Source organism: Tenrec ecaudatus, chromosome X (genome assembly GCF_050624435.1).
Source record: "Tenrec ecaudatus isolate mTenEca1 chromosome X, mTenEca1.hap1, whole genome shotgun sequence".
In the NCBI taxonomy this organism is placed as follows: Eukaryota; Metazoa; Chordata; class Mammalia; order Afrosoricida; family Tenrecidae; genus Tenrec; species Tenrec ecaudatus.
The window spans coordinates 109,824,428-109,840,777 of record NC_134548.1 but is presented as its reverse complement, the minus strand read 5'-3'; the positions used below and the strand labels follow the sequence as shown (position 1 = coordinate 109,840,777).

The 16,350-nt window shown below is 45.5% G+C and overlaps 1 protein-coding gene and 1 non-coding gene across 2 annotated transcripts; both read right to left on the bottom strand.

Annotated features, from left to right (window-relative positions):
* Positions 1-4,831: 4,831 nt before the first annotated feature.
* Positions 4,832-4,972, bottom strand: LOC142435172 (U4 spliceosomal RNA). The gene has a single exon (XR_012781285.1). It is a non-coding gene; the product is annotated as a U4 spliceosomal RNA (small nuclear RNA).
* A 4,981-nt stretch (positions 4,973-9,953) lies between these two features.
* Positions 9,954-16,288, bottom strand: HNRNPH2 (heterogeneous nuclear ribonucleoprotein H2). The gene is made up of 2 exons (XM_075539542.1): positions 16,133-16,288; positions 9,954-12,198 (listed from the first exon to the last, which is right to left on the bottom strand). The coding sequence occupies exon 2, from the start codon at positions 12,144-12,146 to the stop codon at positions 10,797-10,799; it is 1,350 nt and encodes a 449-aa protein (XP_075395657.1). The 5' UTR covers positions 12,147-12,198; positions 16,133-16,288; the 3' UTR covers positions 9,954-10,796.
* Between the last annotated feature and the right edge of the window lie 62 nt (positions 16,289-16,350).

The window sequence follows — 16,350 nt, the reverse complement described above, 5'->3', positions numbered from 1 at the left end:
TGATAGAGATTGGTGGGGCCTACAGGATTATGGCCTTTAGCCACACTTCAGGCCTGGAACCTAACTCAGCCTGTGTCAGAATAATCAATCACTGAACAGCAAAGAGGTACCATTGATCCAAGGAGAGAGGGTTCAGCAAGAAAGAGGAATGCAAACAGGAAACACTGGGAGGAAGTGGGATAAGCAATGGTACATGGAGGGGATTGCAGTAGATGAGTGGAAACAAAACGTGTAGAGACTGTTGAATGTCAAAGTGATGGTGTGCTCGTAAACTTTCATCTAAATCACCAAGAATTTTTTTTTTGGAAAAGTTCTATTGTCTTTTCATTCCATTTTCCCGTGGACTTTTTAAAGCGCCCTCATACAGGCACAGCCTCAACTTCCCATACCTCGCTCTTCTTTTCAGAATGCTAGTCATACTGGTATTTTTCCCTCTTTTACTCACCATCGGAGCCCTGCTGGTGGAATGGTTTCATGTTGGGCTGCGATCTGCAAGGTCAGTAATTCCAAACCACCAGCTGCTCCGAGGGAAAGAGATGAGGTTTTCTACTCCCATCAACAGTTAGGAGTCGCAGAAACCACCCTGTCCTCTAGGGTCATCATGAGTCAGAATTGACTCAATAACACTGAATTTGGTTTTTATTCCAACAAGACGCACCTTCAGCTTTGTTAATCCCTAGAATTTTAGAGGATGGTGGGACTGGTTTTGTTTTTGTTTTCTTATTATATTTTAAAATCATTTTATTGGGGGCTCTTACAGCTCTTATAACAATCCATTGTGTCAAGCACATTTGTACATATGTTGTCATCATCCTTTATAAAACATTTTCTTTTTACTTGAGCCCTTGGTATCAGCTCATTGTTTTCCCTCTCTCCCCTCCCCTCCTCCCCCATGAACCCTTGATAAATTATAAATTATTATTTCCTTATCTTACATCATCTACTATCTCCTTTTACCCATGTTTCTGTTGTTCATCACCCTGCAGGGGGGTGGGCGGGGTGGGGTGGGCAATAATACATTGATCACTGCAATTGGTTCTTCCCCGCACCCCTTTCCCCCTATCCTCCTGGTATCTCTACTCCCATTAATGGTCCTGAGGGGTTTATCTGTCCTGGATTCCAAGTATCGAGAACTCTTATATGTACCAGTGTACACCCTCTGGTCTAGCCGGATTTGTAAGGTAGAACCGGGTCAAGATAGTGGGGGGAGGAAGCATTAAAGAACTAGAGGAATGTTGTGTTTTATAATGCACCCTTGCTGGCTTATTTCTTTCTTGTGATCCTTTGGTGAAGGGATGTCGAATTGTCCACAGCTGGGCTTTGGGTCTCCATTCCACCCCTGTCCCCCCTCCCCCCATTCACATTGGTATGAATGTTTGTTTGGGGTCTTCTGATGCCTGATCCTGTCAACACCTCGTGATCTCACAGGCTGGTGTGCTTTTTCCATGTGAGCGTTGTTGCTTCCCTGCTAGATGGCAACTTGTTTATCTTTAATCCTTTAAGAATCCAGTCACTATTTTTTTTAATAGCCGGGCAGATGGCAAGACTTCATCTGACATACTTTGGACATGTTATCAGGAGAGACTAATCCCTGGAAAAGGGCATCCTTTGTAAAGTGGAGAGTCAGCAAAAAAAGAAAGACCCTCAGGAGATGAATTGACACAGAGGCTGCAACAGTGCACTCAAACATAACAATTGTGAGGATGGTTCAGGACCAGGCAGTTTCCTTCTGCTGTGCATATAGTCCATATGCGTTAGAGGTGACGTGATGGCACCTAACAGCAATGAGGCGACCTGGTAGCCTACTGGGTTATGTGTTGGGCTGTGAACCACAAGGTCAACAGTTTGAACCCACCAGTCACTCCATGGGAGAAAGATGAGGCTTTCTCTTCCTGTAAAAGTTTATAGCCTTAGAAATCCACAGGGGCAGTTCTACCCTGTTCCTAGGGTCCTTGTGAGTCAGAATTGACTTGATGGCAATGAGTCTGGTTTGAGTTTGGGACAGCAAGACCTCTTCTGTAGCTCGCAGTGCAATAATCACCTTCTCAGCCCAGCAATCCTGATCACCTGGGCAGCCTCCGTTTTATTGCACTCTCATAGTGCCAAGTACCCCTCCTCCCCAGACTTGTCTCCATTACAATTATACCTTGGTATGACTATTTGCGTACTATGTTGGATCCCCTGTAGACTATGAGCTCCATGAGGGCAGGTTCCATATAGGGATTTTAGATTTTTTGCTTTGTTCCGTCCTTCCCCTCCCCATATCTGTTTTCTCAGTATCCAACATAGTGCCTGGCAATAAGTTTGTAATAATATTTTTAAATAACTGAGTAAGTGCTTTGGGTAGCCTTTTAATAAAGAATTGGCCTATAGCAGGCCACACTGATATACAAAGCGGTGTCACAAAAAAAAAACAATGCTCATTTTTTTTATGTGAGGGGAATAATGAATTTGGAGTTTGTTCCACCACGACAGATTTAATCACGCTTTCTATTTAGAGGTTCTGAAAAGAGTGTGTGACAAAAAAAAGACCTGATTTGTAGCCAATGGGGGACTGGTTTTGCCACCACAACAAGGCACCTGCTCATACAACCATCTCAGTGAACTAATTTGTGGCAAAAAAAAAGAAAAAACCATCATGCCTCTCTTGCCCCACGCACCTAACTCACATGAACTCACTCTATTCGACTTCTTTTTGTTTCCAGGAATGCAGAGGGACATGAAAGGACAGCAATTTGACGATGTAAAGAGATGAAGAACAAAATGAGGGAGGCGCCGTCAGTCATCCAGAGATGAATTTGAAAAACGTTTCCAAGAATGGAATCACAGACTTTGAAGGTGATAAAGTTGTTTTGTAAACAACATTTCTATATATCAAGGAGTAATTGGATATCAACTTTATTTATATATATATAAAGTTTTCAGACTCACAAGGCCACATGCAAAGATGGAGGAGAACGCAGGAACATCACCAACTGGTGGGTGCAAAGTTTGTGGATCAAATGGTGGTGGACCCATCTACAGGGTTCCCACAGGAAGGTAAAGGCAGAGGGCTGGGGGTGAGGTTCCCAGGACCCTCCTTATAAGAAGGTACCATCAGACCATGACCTAATTGGCAGGCTAGCCTCCACCCCTACACAATTTCATATATCAAGTTGACACGAAATTATGGAATTACCACATGGGTTTAAACTACTGACCTTGTGGTTAGCAGTCCAACACTTCCCCAATAGTACGGTATATACCCGTGTATAAGCCGAGTTTTTCCGCACATTTTTAATGCTGTTTTTGTGGCAAAAAGTAGGTGCGTTGGCTGATAGTCAGGCTGGCTTATACTCGAGTACATACGGTAAATCCAGCACTCTTATTACACCATAATTACACATAAAAATCAAACTCACTCTCATGGATTTAATTCCGACTCATCCACCTCATAAAAGAGGTGGAACCACCCCTGTAGGTTTCTGAGACTGCAACTCTCTAAGCCAGTGGTTTTCAACCTTCCTAATGCCACGACCCTTTAACACAGTTCCTCAGAGTGTGGTGACCCCCCCACCCATAAAATTATTTTTGCTGCTACTTCATCACTGTAATTTTGCTGTTATGAATCGGGCGACCCCTGTGAAAAGGTCATTCGACCCCCAGGCTGAGAACCACTGCTCTAAGGGAATAGAAAGCCTCCTCTTTCTCCCATGGAGCAGCAGGTTTCAAACTAGCATCTCAACGTGTAATCCACTACACCACCACGGCTCTTATTACTCCAGCTCTCTGCCATCAAGTCAAGGCCAACTCATACCCAACCTATAAGACAGGTTAGAACTGCCCCTGTGGTTTTCCAAGACTGTAACTCTCTATGGGAGTACAAAATCCTGTCTTTCTCTCAGAGTGCCTGGTGGTTTTGAACTGCTGACCTTGAAATTAGCATTCCATTGCATAACCACTAAACTACCAGAGCTCCCTAATAATCCATAGGTCTTGTTAAAGAGGAGCCCTAATGGTCTAGTGCAGGAGTCCTCAGACTCTTTAAACAGGGGGCCAGTTCACTGTCCCTCAGACCCGTTGGAGGGCCAGACTATAGTTTAAAAAAAAACTATGAACAAATTCCTATGTACACTGCACATATCTCATTTTGAAGTAAAAAAACAAAGCGGGGCAAAAACACCCGGTGGGCTAGATAAATGTCCTCAGCGGGCTGCAGGTGGCCCACGGGCCGCAGTTTGAGGACGCATAGTCTAGTGGTTACATGTGGAGCTGCTAAGAACGAGGTTGGCAGCTCCAAAATACCAGATGCTTTGCAGGGGGGAAAAAGATGAGGCACTCCTGTAAAGAGTTCCAGTCTCAGAAATCCACAGGGGCAGTTCTATCCTGCCCTATAGGGTTATTATGAGTCAGAATCAGCTCAATGGGATAAGAAGTATTGTTAAGATCTTTGCTGAGGTATAAATTATTATTAGCTGCCATGGAGTTGGCCCCCTGGCTTATGGCAACCCCAAGCACAACAGGATCAGACATTATGATGAACCATAACAGTTTCATTGATTGATTTTTGGAAATAAATTGCCAGGCCTTTCTTCCTTGTTCATGTCCGTTGAGAAGGTCCATTGAAACCTGTTCAGCATGGCAACTGACAAATAGTGGTGACTGCCTTTGCGGTGCACTAGCCAGAATCAAGCTAGAGTCCCCCACATGGACGGAGAGGTTTCTACCACAGAATTACCAATGCTTCAAGGTGTAATTTATGTAGCACAAAACCCACTCCTTCGAAGTGTACAATTCAATGATCTTCGTAACTTTACAAAGCTGTGCAACCATAGAATTTTTTTTTTCTCTTTCTCCGTGGAGACTTTCAAAAATTGCCAATGCCGACTATATTTCAAGTGGCCATGGCGGGGTATTGGGAAAAGTTTTCAATTAGCAATAATCACGCCTCGGATAAACCTCACTGGCTACGATATTGCCACTGCGCAAAGCTGCAACCATAGAATTTTAAGGCATTTTTCTCACTTCAAGAAGTCCCTTCCTGTCCTGTGCTCCTCCCCTCATCTCTTACAGCACAGGCAATTTTGAAGGTCACAAAACCAAGGCACCAATTTAAGAGCCCTCATGTATTAATTGCAGTTCTACTTTTTCATTTGCTCCAAAAGACTGAACAGAAGTCTGTAAGCTGAGGAGTGGGGGGAGGAGGTTCCAAACGCAAACCATTATGAACTGAGAAATAATCATTAGAGCCGCCATGTTTTCAGCACTTTTACCAAGCTCCAGTGTGGTGTTATGACAGTTGGCGAGCTGTTTGTCATGAGCCAGTCCATAATGGTAGGCCCTGGATCAGAAGATGGCTGAACCATAAAAGTTAAAGCAACATGCCAGGCAAAATTAACGTCTACCATGGTTCAGGCAAGAGGCTGTCACAAGAAAAAGCCACTTCCCTCAACTCATCTTGGAGCCTGGGTGGCACAAATAGTTTACCCAACTGCCAAAGTAAATGTTGCTCCTTGGAAGCCGCCAGTGGCTCCGTGGAAGAAAGAGCTGGCAAACTCTGGAGCAGTTCTACTCTGCAACACATGGGGTCACTATAAGGAGAGGCAGCTAAGACGGCCAGGGCTCATTTCCCAGGATTCCTCCTCCGTTTGAGTGGCAGCTAGCTAGTCCCAGGCACAAAGGGTTCCCGCCCACAGGCCCTCCCCGCGGCAGTTTACAAGGCGGATCTGGGCCGGAAGCTGGACTCCCCAGGGGTCCCGCCCCCGCGGGGTTCAGCCTTGTGCCTCCCCCTGGCGGGGATTGCTGGGGCAGAAAGGAGTGAGTGGGCCCTGGGATGGTGGTCGTGGGCCCTTGGCGGGCTGGTTCAGATCGTGGTCCCGTGGTGGCGATCACTTCGTGGTGGCTGGCTCCCTTCTCAGAGCTGCGCTGTCGTCCGACCCACCCTTCTCCGCGCCCTCCCCGCACCACCGCCCGCCATTGTGGGCGCCGACCACTCCCGCCCACTGGAGCCCCAGCGCGCCCGCTGGGCCACGGCCGCCATTTTCCCAGCAGCCTCGTCCACATCCATTTTCCTGAAACGAAATCGCCCCTGGGATGGAGGGAAAGGCGGGAACGGGAGGGGGGCGGGGGAGGGAGGGGGCATTGTGAAGATCTCAGGAACGCCACAGGGGAGAAAGGGGAAAGGATTGTCTCAATCTTTCTCTGCCCTCCTGAGGCCCCACCCACTTCTTGCTCCCCCTCCCCCACCGGTGGGGCGGCCAGCGGAGGGGTTGAGGGAGAGAAAAGAACGGGGGGGGGGGGTGGAGGGGAAGAGATAGAGATAGAGATAGCAAAAAGGGAGGGAAAGAGGAGGGAGAAAAGGAGCGAGACTCTCACTCCACAGGGCTACCCTCCTTCCCTTGAGTGAAAAAACAAGCCTGGGCAAAGCAGGAAGCGGGCGGAGGAACAGGAAAAAGGACATCGGGAGGAAATGAGCTTGTTGCTGTGTTAATCTAGCACGTGGTCAGACAAAGCATTAGAATTCTGGCAGCCGACTTCCCCACTCGGGTGGCCCTGTGAGGGCCAGAGTAGAAATATGTCCTATAGGGTTCTCGTGGCTGACTTAGCCAGAGGAGATCGCCAGGCCTTTCTTCCCAGGCACCTGTGGGTGGGCTTGAATCTACAAATCATCTATTAGCAGCTGAGCACCTTAGCTTTTGCACCATTGAGGGGCTCCAGACAAAGTATTGGAGCAGGTAGACATGGAGTCAGCAAATGGTTGAGAAAGAAGGGCCAATCCTGTGCCTCACAATTTACAAAGTATTCAAGAGCCATAAATGTATTTTTATAGACAAATGAATGCACCATTATCTGAATATTAGCCTGTAACTTTTTCCTCAATTTTACTTGAGACCCCTGGACTAGGCAAATCATTCTGAAACCAATTACTGAATCAATGTTGGTGATTCTTAGATTTCACTCTCAGAATGCATCCCTCCTTTCAGAAGCCTAACCGATGTCCGGAGGGAGGTGTTTGTGGAGTGTCTGTCCATGCATGCTACGCACCGCCGCAGAGCTTAGACCACCAGGCCACCAGGCACCATCTCACCACTCACCTCCCAGGTGGGAGCGGCGCCCATCCCAGGGGGGACTTAGAGGACAAGGCTGGTTTGCCTTCAGGACACGGGATTTTAATCAGCTTGAGAACAGATAATGGTTCTCATAAATATTTCAGTTAGTACCAAGCCCAACAAATGGAATTCCAGCCAGAGCCCTCGGGGCCCATCTTGGAGAAATCTTCATTTTTGTTGACAGCACTAGGAGTTCTCCCCGGAGCAAAGACCCTCTGATTTGTTGATGATTTTTCAATGTACATCTTCGTCAATTTGTTTGAGAGAGCAGAGGAAGGGGAGACAGAAAGGTATGCATGGTTTACAGACAGGGCTTTCTGTGTCCCCCTTCAGGTCTGTCCCTTATCACTGGATAAGTGGATGAGGGCTTGAACAGATAAATGGTTGCCTCAAGGAATCCACTCCTAAACCAGTGTTTCTCAAACTTGAGCCAGTCACCCGAAGGGCCTGTTAGCACACAGATGGTTGAGCCGCACCCAAGGGTGTCTGACTGGGTGGGTAGAATCTGGGCATCAGTGGAGACACCATCAGGGCAATATTCTTGTGGCTGCGAACATTGTGCCCAGGTAGTTCGTGTGCACAATCTAAACTGAAAGGCCCCCCTGATGGTTCGAGTGTGAAGTTAGATTAGCAAGAGAGAGAATCCACGGATGAATGCACAAAAAGGTCTGTGCTGCTGCCCTGCCCTATGCTTTTGATCTCTAGTCAAGTCTGTCCCCTGACTTCCAGGATCTCTTGACTATCTCGCTCCAACCCAAACCAAACAAACGCCCTTGCATTGAGTCAATTCTTAAAGGACACAGTAGGACTACCTCTAGGCCCTGCCTATTGGGACAGAATGGAACAGTCTTTAGGACAGGGAAGAACTGCCCTTGTGAGTTTCCAGAGTTGTAACTCTTTATGGGAGTAAAAAGCCTTGTCTTTCTTCCAAGGTGTGGCAGGTGGTTTGGAACTGCTGACCTTGTCATTAGCAGCCCAAAGCATAATTTACTAGGGCTCCTGAATACTTCCTTAAACCCCTCGAAACTTTCTTCAACAAAGTGGCTCTTGGGCCTTAGTCTATCCTTTCCTGGAATTTGATGACATCTAGTGGCTAACTGGAGATCTGGGCAAATACCTAGATAGCATTCTACAAATTGAGCAGCCAGGGTTAAGCTACACACCTCCTAGTGAATCCTGGAAGGCTCCTTGAGTGGTTTAGGAGGGCAAGGTAATAATGCCTGGCTTAGTAGGGAATGGAGTCAAAATGATTTTCTCGGCCTCCTGACATCTACGTTATAAAACACGAGCCATCCAAGCAAGCATCTTAGATCACCACCCACTCCAATTTCAGTTAAACTGATTTCCTAGAAATCTTTCTCAATGAAGTTCCCCTGGATGACAGGGCTGAGAGAATACTAATTTGATATCTGGGTCCTGATGGGGCATCCCCCCAGGTCTCAAGACCGAAATTATCCCAAAATAAGTCCAGTTCTAGACCGGTCAGGAGATTAATGAGGTGTGTAGCAATTTTGCTTTCGCTGGCACTGCTGGCTCAAGGACATCCAGACCAGATCACTGAGTGGTGGAATTGATAAGTTTCCATGATCCTGAAGGAAAGTGATATAAGCTGATGATACAGCAGGAGTTGAGTCGGGGAAGTGAAAGGATATGTACAGATAGATATCATTTGTATTTTAATCAAATGGTTAAAACTACTTGCTCAGAGACCAAAGGCAGGCAGGCAGGGTTCCAGAAGAATGCTCCTTAATAGCTTGAGGGAAAGGGCAGGTTTATAAAGGCCATTAGCTATAGCATAGCTGTGATCCTAGCCCAAAGCAAGAAACACCAAAAAACCTGATTCTGACCCATGGTGACCTTGTAGAACAGAGGTGAACTTCTGCTGTTTGAGACAGGAACTTTTTCAGGGGAGCAGAATGCCCCGTATCTTCTCCTGTGGAGCAGCTGGCGGCTTCAAACTGGAGGCCTTGAGCTTAGTAGCCCAACATGTAACCACTGCACTGCCAGGGCTCCTATCAGCATCTGCAAAATCTCAGGTCCCGGTCCAGAACTCGAGCCAGAAACCATATGAATGGAGCCGAGCAATCAACATCTGCGCAAGCCCTGCAGGTGACCTTACTGCCCACTAAAGTTTGAGCTGCTCGGGTTGAGAGCGAGCTGCAGATGGCCCACAGGGCCTGAGCGGGTGTTTGTATACTCTCCTAGTGGATTTATGGACGTGATGGGATGATATCTCTAACACAGGCCCTCTCCCTTTCTCAGCTATTGGTGTCTGACGTCTACAGGTTGTGATCATCTGAAAGGTAAAGAACTGCTTTCACTTCTTCAGAATTTGGTGAACACAGTGTTGATAAACTAGAGGCGCAGGAGCAGCTCCAACAGTCCTGCAGATGTGGTGCTCAGTTTAGAAACAAAAAGAACAATGGTCCACCTCAACCTCTGTATTCATCAAAGGCAAAGAGCGGTTGGCATGATGTTTTTCAACTCACAACTCGACAAAAATAAGAGAGGAACATGTATGGCTAAGGCAACTAAACGATCGGGGGAAAAAATAAAACCACTCCAGGTGAGGAAAATACCCCAAATTCCATAATCTTTCTGGCAATAGGTACAAGACAAAAGCTTTGGAAATGTGTCTGTCTTTGACTCAGCAACTCTAACAGATCCCCTCCCCCCACAATAGATCTTAAAATACGATAGGTGCAAAGATACACTTTGTCAAGAAGCTCCTGTATTGCTTAAAAACAAACCAAAAAACCCTTCCAACTATTTAAAGTTCAATAGCAGGGACCTGTGAAGCCTATCACACTGTGTCCATCTGGCAGACCATAATAATCACCAGACAATCAAAGATCACTTTTCCAGTTTTTAAAAGGAAGATTTATTTAACAAGTTTCACTTAGTACAATACATCTAAATGGAAATCACAATACAGGGAAAAGATTTAAATCAAAGTTTCAGATTTTCATACAAACAACAAGACCAAACTCCTAAAGTATTGGTAGTACATCTCGAAATTGTCCCAAATCTTGAAAAAGAACAAAGTAAAAGTGTACACTCACGTGCCTTACAGGATAAACCAAAAAGCTAGAATTAACAAACATGCCAAATGTTTTCACTTTGAATCGTAGACACAGCTCCTATATTTGAATTATACAGAAAGGCATGTTTTGTCAACATGCATCCAAAGTTTTTTGTGTTGTTTTTCTTTTTCATCTTCAATGTATTGTGGTATAAGAGCAACATTTAACATAAGTGAAACTGCTTTAACCTAAATACGCTTACTGCTTAGATACACTCCTACAACATAACTAACTTTAGGAAAGCTGAAAATTGTTTTACCAGTTATGGTCAATACTGAACTTTTGTTATGACATCCTAGATGAGAATGCTTCGGCGCTCCAAATGACCGAGCTTGAAGTTTGAAAACAATCCCCACTTCCACTCACAGTAAGCATGAACCGCAAGCCTGGGATGCGGCCAAAAAAAAAAAAAACAAAAACCTGTTAACCTTAATTTTTTATTTTATTTTCTTACAAAAGGAAGGAGAAAAAGAAAAAAAAAGAGGCTGACCACGTGTGATCAGTAATATTTCCCATTAACCAACCATCCTGGATGTGCTAGGCATCCCACCTCCCATTCTAATCAATTCTCATACACGCACAGCTTTTTACCTCCGTGAATAGGTGTTGAATATGCCTTCTCTGCTTAAGCAAGGTTGGACTGATAGTCACTGGAGTTTTCCTGCAGAACTTGGTCATAGCCGCTCATACTGCTCTGGCCACCGTAGCCGCCTCCATACCCGCCACTCAACTGCTGGCTAGCAGGACCCCCATAGCTAGACTGGTTGGACAGACCCATGCCTCCCATCATTTGGCTCCCATAAGCACCGCCACTTGCCCCCGCAGTAGAATTTAAAAAGAGCTCTACATAGCTGTGATCATAAGCCCCACCGCTGGTTCCCGCAGTAGAATTCAAGAAAAGCTCCACATATCTGTGTTGCATGTTGGCTTTGTCTTTTGCCATAGCTGCCACAGCATCTTCATGAGTTGCAAACTCAACATCTGCCTCCCCAGTAACCCGACCATCAGGCCCGATCTCAATGTGCACTCTCATGGGATTCAGAGGAGAGAAGAAATTATAAATATCATTCTCAGTGGCTCGGTAGGGCAACCCCCGCATGTGGACACAGTGCCCTGTGGTACTCTGGAAACTGGACCCGCCATCCCCGTATCTATGATCAGACATGCCTGAAAAGCAGTAATTGAGGTCTCTTCCAAATCTATCCGACCCAAAGCCATAGCCATCAGTATAGCCGCCATAGTCATCATAGCCGCCATAGCCCCCGCCATAGGCACCCCGCCTCATCCTTTCAAAGCCGGCTCCTCTGCCAATGCTATTGTACCCTCTGCCGGCCCCTGGCCTATCGTAGGGACCTGGCCGCTGCATGGCCATGAGCTTGCGAGGAGGATCATAGTGGGTTCGGACTTCAGCTCGGCTACTCTTGAAGATTTCAATGTACCTGTGCCCTATTCTTTCCTTGTGTTTCTTTAGGGCCTTCTCAGCTATCTCCTGCGAAGCAAACTGCACAAAGGCCTCCCCTGTGCTCCGCCCCTGAAAGTCCACTGGCAGTGTCATCCCATTTGGCACGATTTCCAACCCTGAAAAGAACTGAACAATTTCTTCCTTGCTACAGCCAAATGGGAGTCCTCTAAGCCGGACGAAGCCATCGTTGGCGGTATCAGGGCTATTCGGCCCAGTATGCTTCAACACCCAATCCATCTCAACACTGTTGGACTTGAATACTTCCACGTATCTGTGTCCCATGGTTTCTCTGTCCTTCTTCAAAGCCAGTTTCACTTCGTCTTCTGACTCAAGTTCGACAAATGCTTCGCCACTCGGTCGGCCTTCTCTGGTGTAGATGAACCGAATCCCCGATGTGCCATTTTGAATTTTGCAATCTGAGAAGAAGCGCATCACCTCATCGGCTGAGCAGGACCAGGGCAGGCCCCTGACCTTCACCACGAACCCCTCCCTGCCTTCTGTGCTCAGCATCATGGTGACTGTGGGATCTCGGTGGCAAGCGAGGCTCAGTGCAATCTCGATGTAGCTGGAAAAAAAAATTTAGAAGGCTACTGTCATGGAAAAAAGGCCCACAATACAGTACATACCCAAAGCCATCTATTATAACAAAATGTCAGTACACTGATAGCTTTTGGCAAAACATTTATAAAAGCAAAACGACTGCAGCAAATTTTCAAACCCATTCACTCGCTCAGCAGTCATTTACTGAATGGCTGCTGTTTCCAAAATACTACAGCAAACCCATGCTGCTCACAGTGACCCTATGGCATATAGTACAACTGCCTCCACACGGTTTCAAAGCTATAAAGCTTTATGGAAGCAGACTGCCTCATCTTCCGTCCACAGAGCTGGTGGCAGGTTCAAACCACGTATCTTTTGGCTAGCAGCCCGCTGTTTAACCCAGTGTACCTCCAGGACAGCACCATTAACGGTGGTTAATTCTGGACAGTAGGCTTCTTTTTCGTGTGTTGTTCCAAGGGTCCCCACCCCACCTTTTCTCCTCCCTCCCCTTCAGTTCTGTACGTTCAGTTTTCTGCACAGAACATGTATTATCATCATACGAAAAGGGAGACTTAAAAAGGAGCAGAGGCAAAAGTCAGAGGATGACGGTTCTGCAGCAAATCTACGGGTAGCATGTAAACAACGTTATTATATTACACTCATCTGAATCAGAAACTCAGAGCAATATTAAGGCCAAAGATAAAAACGTGAAAGAAATGTTTTGAGGAAATCCAGCCTTCCATTTTAGGAACATTTTTCCATTGCCAGATTGAGCATTTGGCTCCAGTACACAAGTATCAAAGAGCCCCAGGCTTACGGTCCGACAGGCTCTGCCTTGGCTTCCCTGAAGACTCGGATGTGAAAAGGCATTATGCCTGCCCGGACAGAACTCTGTCCAAGGAGTAATGGGGGTCTCAAGGAGGGTCAATTGTATCGGTCAGGGACAGACCGGTTAAAATGAAGAGAATAATCAGTTCAAGGATACATAAACAGATTTTTAAAATACGACAGAGCAACAGAATAGGTAGGGGGCAAGGCCCGCTATAAGGCTGACAAGGTAAAAACCAGCTCCGGAAGGCCTTATTGGATATACAAATGCTAAAGGCCTTTTAAAGGATTTAAATGGGAGTGACGTCATCAGAACAGAACCCTTTCAGACAGATCACCCTGGCAACAGTATGGCACTCAAACAGCAGGGGGTTGGGATGAAACTAGCCAGAGCAGTTTGAATCTGGAGATGTTAACAGGTTTCACCTAAGGCAACACAGGAACGGGGAAAGGAAAGATCGCATCTAATAAGCATCTCAAAGAAATGGAATCTCCCAGACTTGACTGATTAGATAGGGGCCTGGGGCATGAAAGGACAGGAGGAGTCTGGGAAATATAAATGGCTAATAGGCATCAGAAGAAATGCTCAAACCTCATTGCTCATCAGAAATACGTTAAAACCAGAATTAATCATCATTTTCACCCACCAAGATAGTTTTAAGAGAGAGAGAGAGAGAGAGAGAGAAGCAATGAGAATAAACCAGCAGGATTCACAACTGGAGTCCAAATCGATAACTATTTCTGGAAAGCAATTTGGTAAAATATGTATTATCTTGGGCACAGTAAATCCACTTCTCGAAGTTATGTACCCTACCGAGATGATCTGAAATGCAGATACAATTTCATGGACTTTTAACAGAGTCAGAGTTACTAAATGATAGTAACTCAAAAAATCCAAATAACACAGGAGTTGTTTATACTTTAGTCATAAGTGGGCCAAGATGATAGCTACTTCATAATCTCAACTATGCAAAATCAAAAACACAGAATCAAATACTCTGACCCCGTGGTTCTATTCCGAGGAATCTAGTCAACAAATGTTCACTACAGCAGCTAGCAAAGACAGAAAATTGGAATCCTAAACAAACACTCCTTCGTGGGGGGAGGGGGAACGGATGAATAAATTGTTTTACTCTTCAAATGGAATGTCACACAGTGGCTTTAAAAAGAAGATTTAGGGGGAGGGAGGGGGATAAAAGAGCTGATACCAAGGGCTCATGTAGAAAGAAAGTGTTTTGGAAATGATGGCAACAGATGTACAAATGTGCTTCATACAATTGATCGTTCTAAGTGCTGTAAGAGCCCCCAATGAAATGGTTTATTAAAATTTTTAAAAAGAAAAATTAAAAGATACATCTGCGTGGAACTAGAAAGATATCCACATGTCAAGAGAAAGAAAACTATGCACAGTACGATTCTACTTGCATGAAAACTAAAGTGTGCAGGCCTGCCTATGTATAAAGGCATAAAAAAAGAGCCTGAAGCATAGAATACAAGCTTGTTTTTAAGAACAGGAGGGAAAAAAAAGGGAAAAAAAACAGGAGGGAAGGAGGACTGAAAGACAACTCGCCACCTTCTACCTTACATCTGTCTACATTATTTTAAATCTTTAAAATTACGGTTTACAATTGGAATAAAAAGTTATAAAAACATACATAGGGAATTGGTCAAATGTTAATAGTTAATAAATGCCTTGTGTTGTAGTTTTGTGGATTTTTCTGTTTTGTGGGGAGGGTACTCTTTCTTAATTTTCTATAGAGAATTAGGGCTTTTTTGCCAGCAAAAAAAAACACGAGAGAAACAAAAGGTTTGCTTTTCTGGCATGTGGTGTGACAGAATGTATGAAATTTTCTAGTTTGTATGTGGCCTGGGATCACTGGGCTTCTTGGGAAGTAAGTACAAAGTGTAATAACTGCAATAAAACTATATCGAGGATTAAATTCAACAAATGTGCACTAATTGTCTATTATGTGCCCAGCATACTGCCCATCTACCGTGAGAAGTCTTTCTAAAAACCATACCTCAAAGTGGCAGATTTAGGTACTGGGTTTTGGTTTTTGTTTGCCTGCCACGTGGTTAGGCAATGAACCGCACACTACAAGGTGGGCAGTTCAAACCCACTCTGCTAGAAGATGAGGCCATCTTCACCCAAATCAAAGAATTGCCATCTCAGAAACCCTATATAATAGGATTGCTAAGAGTTGAAATCGACTCGAAGGAAGAGTTCATCCATGAGACGACCCGTCCCATTTAAGGTCCCGGAAACACTCCGGAGTCGTCCGAGTCTCTCTGCAGTGGCAGAAGGGCTCTGCTATATTACTGCATCTCTGGAGCAGCCTAACAAGACATCCGTACCCGAAGCGGGAACCAGGATGCCAACCGAAAACCATGTATAAGGGGGTTCCAAAAGGTTCGTGGAAAAATTGAATCAAAAGACAATGGAATTTTTGCAAAAACTTTTTGAAACCTCATGTGAGTTACACACACTTCATAAAAATTGTCACACGTGGAGTATTTTTCTTCCCCAAAGAAACTTGTGCAGTTACATCTAGAATTTTTTTAATCTTGTAGTATATGATTATTTTTCACATGTTTCGGGAATGAACAAATTTTGTTATAAGCAAAAAAAAAAAAAGAAAAGAAATGCTATTTAAATATTCAATTCAGCAAAAACACTTAGTGGGCGCCTCTATCCATCAGGCACGCAGTATCTCCTTAGAATGAACTCTACAGATACAATTCACTTCGTGCCTCCCCCGAAAACCAGACAATTAGACGGTGAGGATTGAGTGCTTAAATTGAGTGGACCAGCGCTCAGCCCACTCGATCTCTGTTTTTTCTAACGCAAGGCCGTAGTTTTCAAACACGTTTCACCTACGGCTCCTCGTAGGGTCCCCCGATACCCGCGCAGCCAGATAGATATTCAAAAACACATACAGTCACGAACGTCCACCATTTCCCCACCAGGCGCAGCAAAGGCGGCTTCCCGGCACTGAGATGGGAGGGGGGGGGTGAAGGCGGGAAGGGGGAGGGGGAGGAAGCGAATTAAAAAGGCGGAGGCGGCCTCCGAACCCCGCTTTGGTCTCCATCATCACCACCCCTGGGTCCCCAGATCCCACCCACACACCAACCTCTTAGATATCGGGTAATTTTCCTCCTTCTTCCTCAAATGGCTATAGCGAGATGATAGACGACGACCAGAACTACTTCTGCTCACGTAAGCGATTGTTCACGTGAGCTCCTACGTCATGTGAGATCTCAGTCACGTGAGCAACGCACAATTTCAATTCGAGATCAGCGAGGTGCTGCACTTCCCCTTGGTACGGAAATCGGGCGGGTAGACAGCAAG

What these genes read in the sequence shown, in the direction of transcription:
- HNRNPH2 (XM_075539542.1), bottom strand. Translation starts at nt 12,146, where the DNA reads ATGATGCTGAGCACAGAAGGCAGGGAGGGGTTCGTGGTGAAGGTCAGG.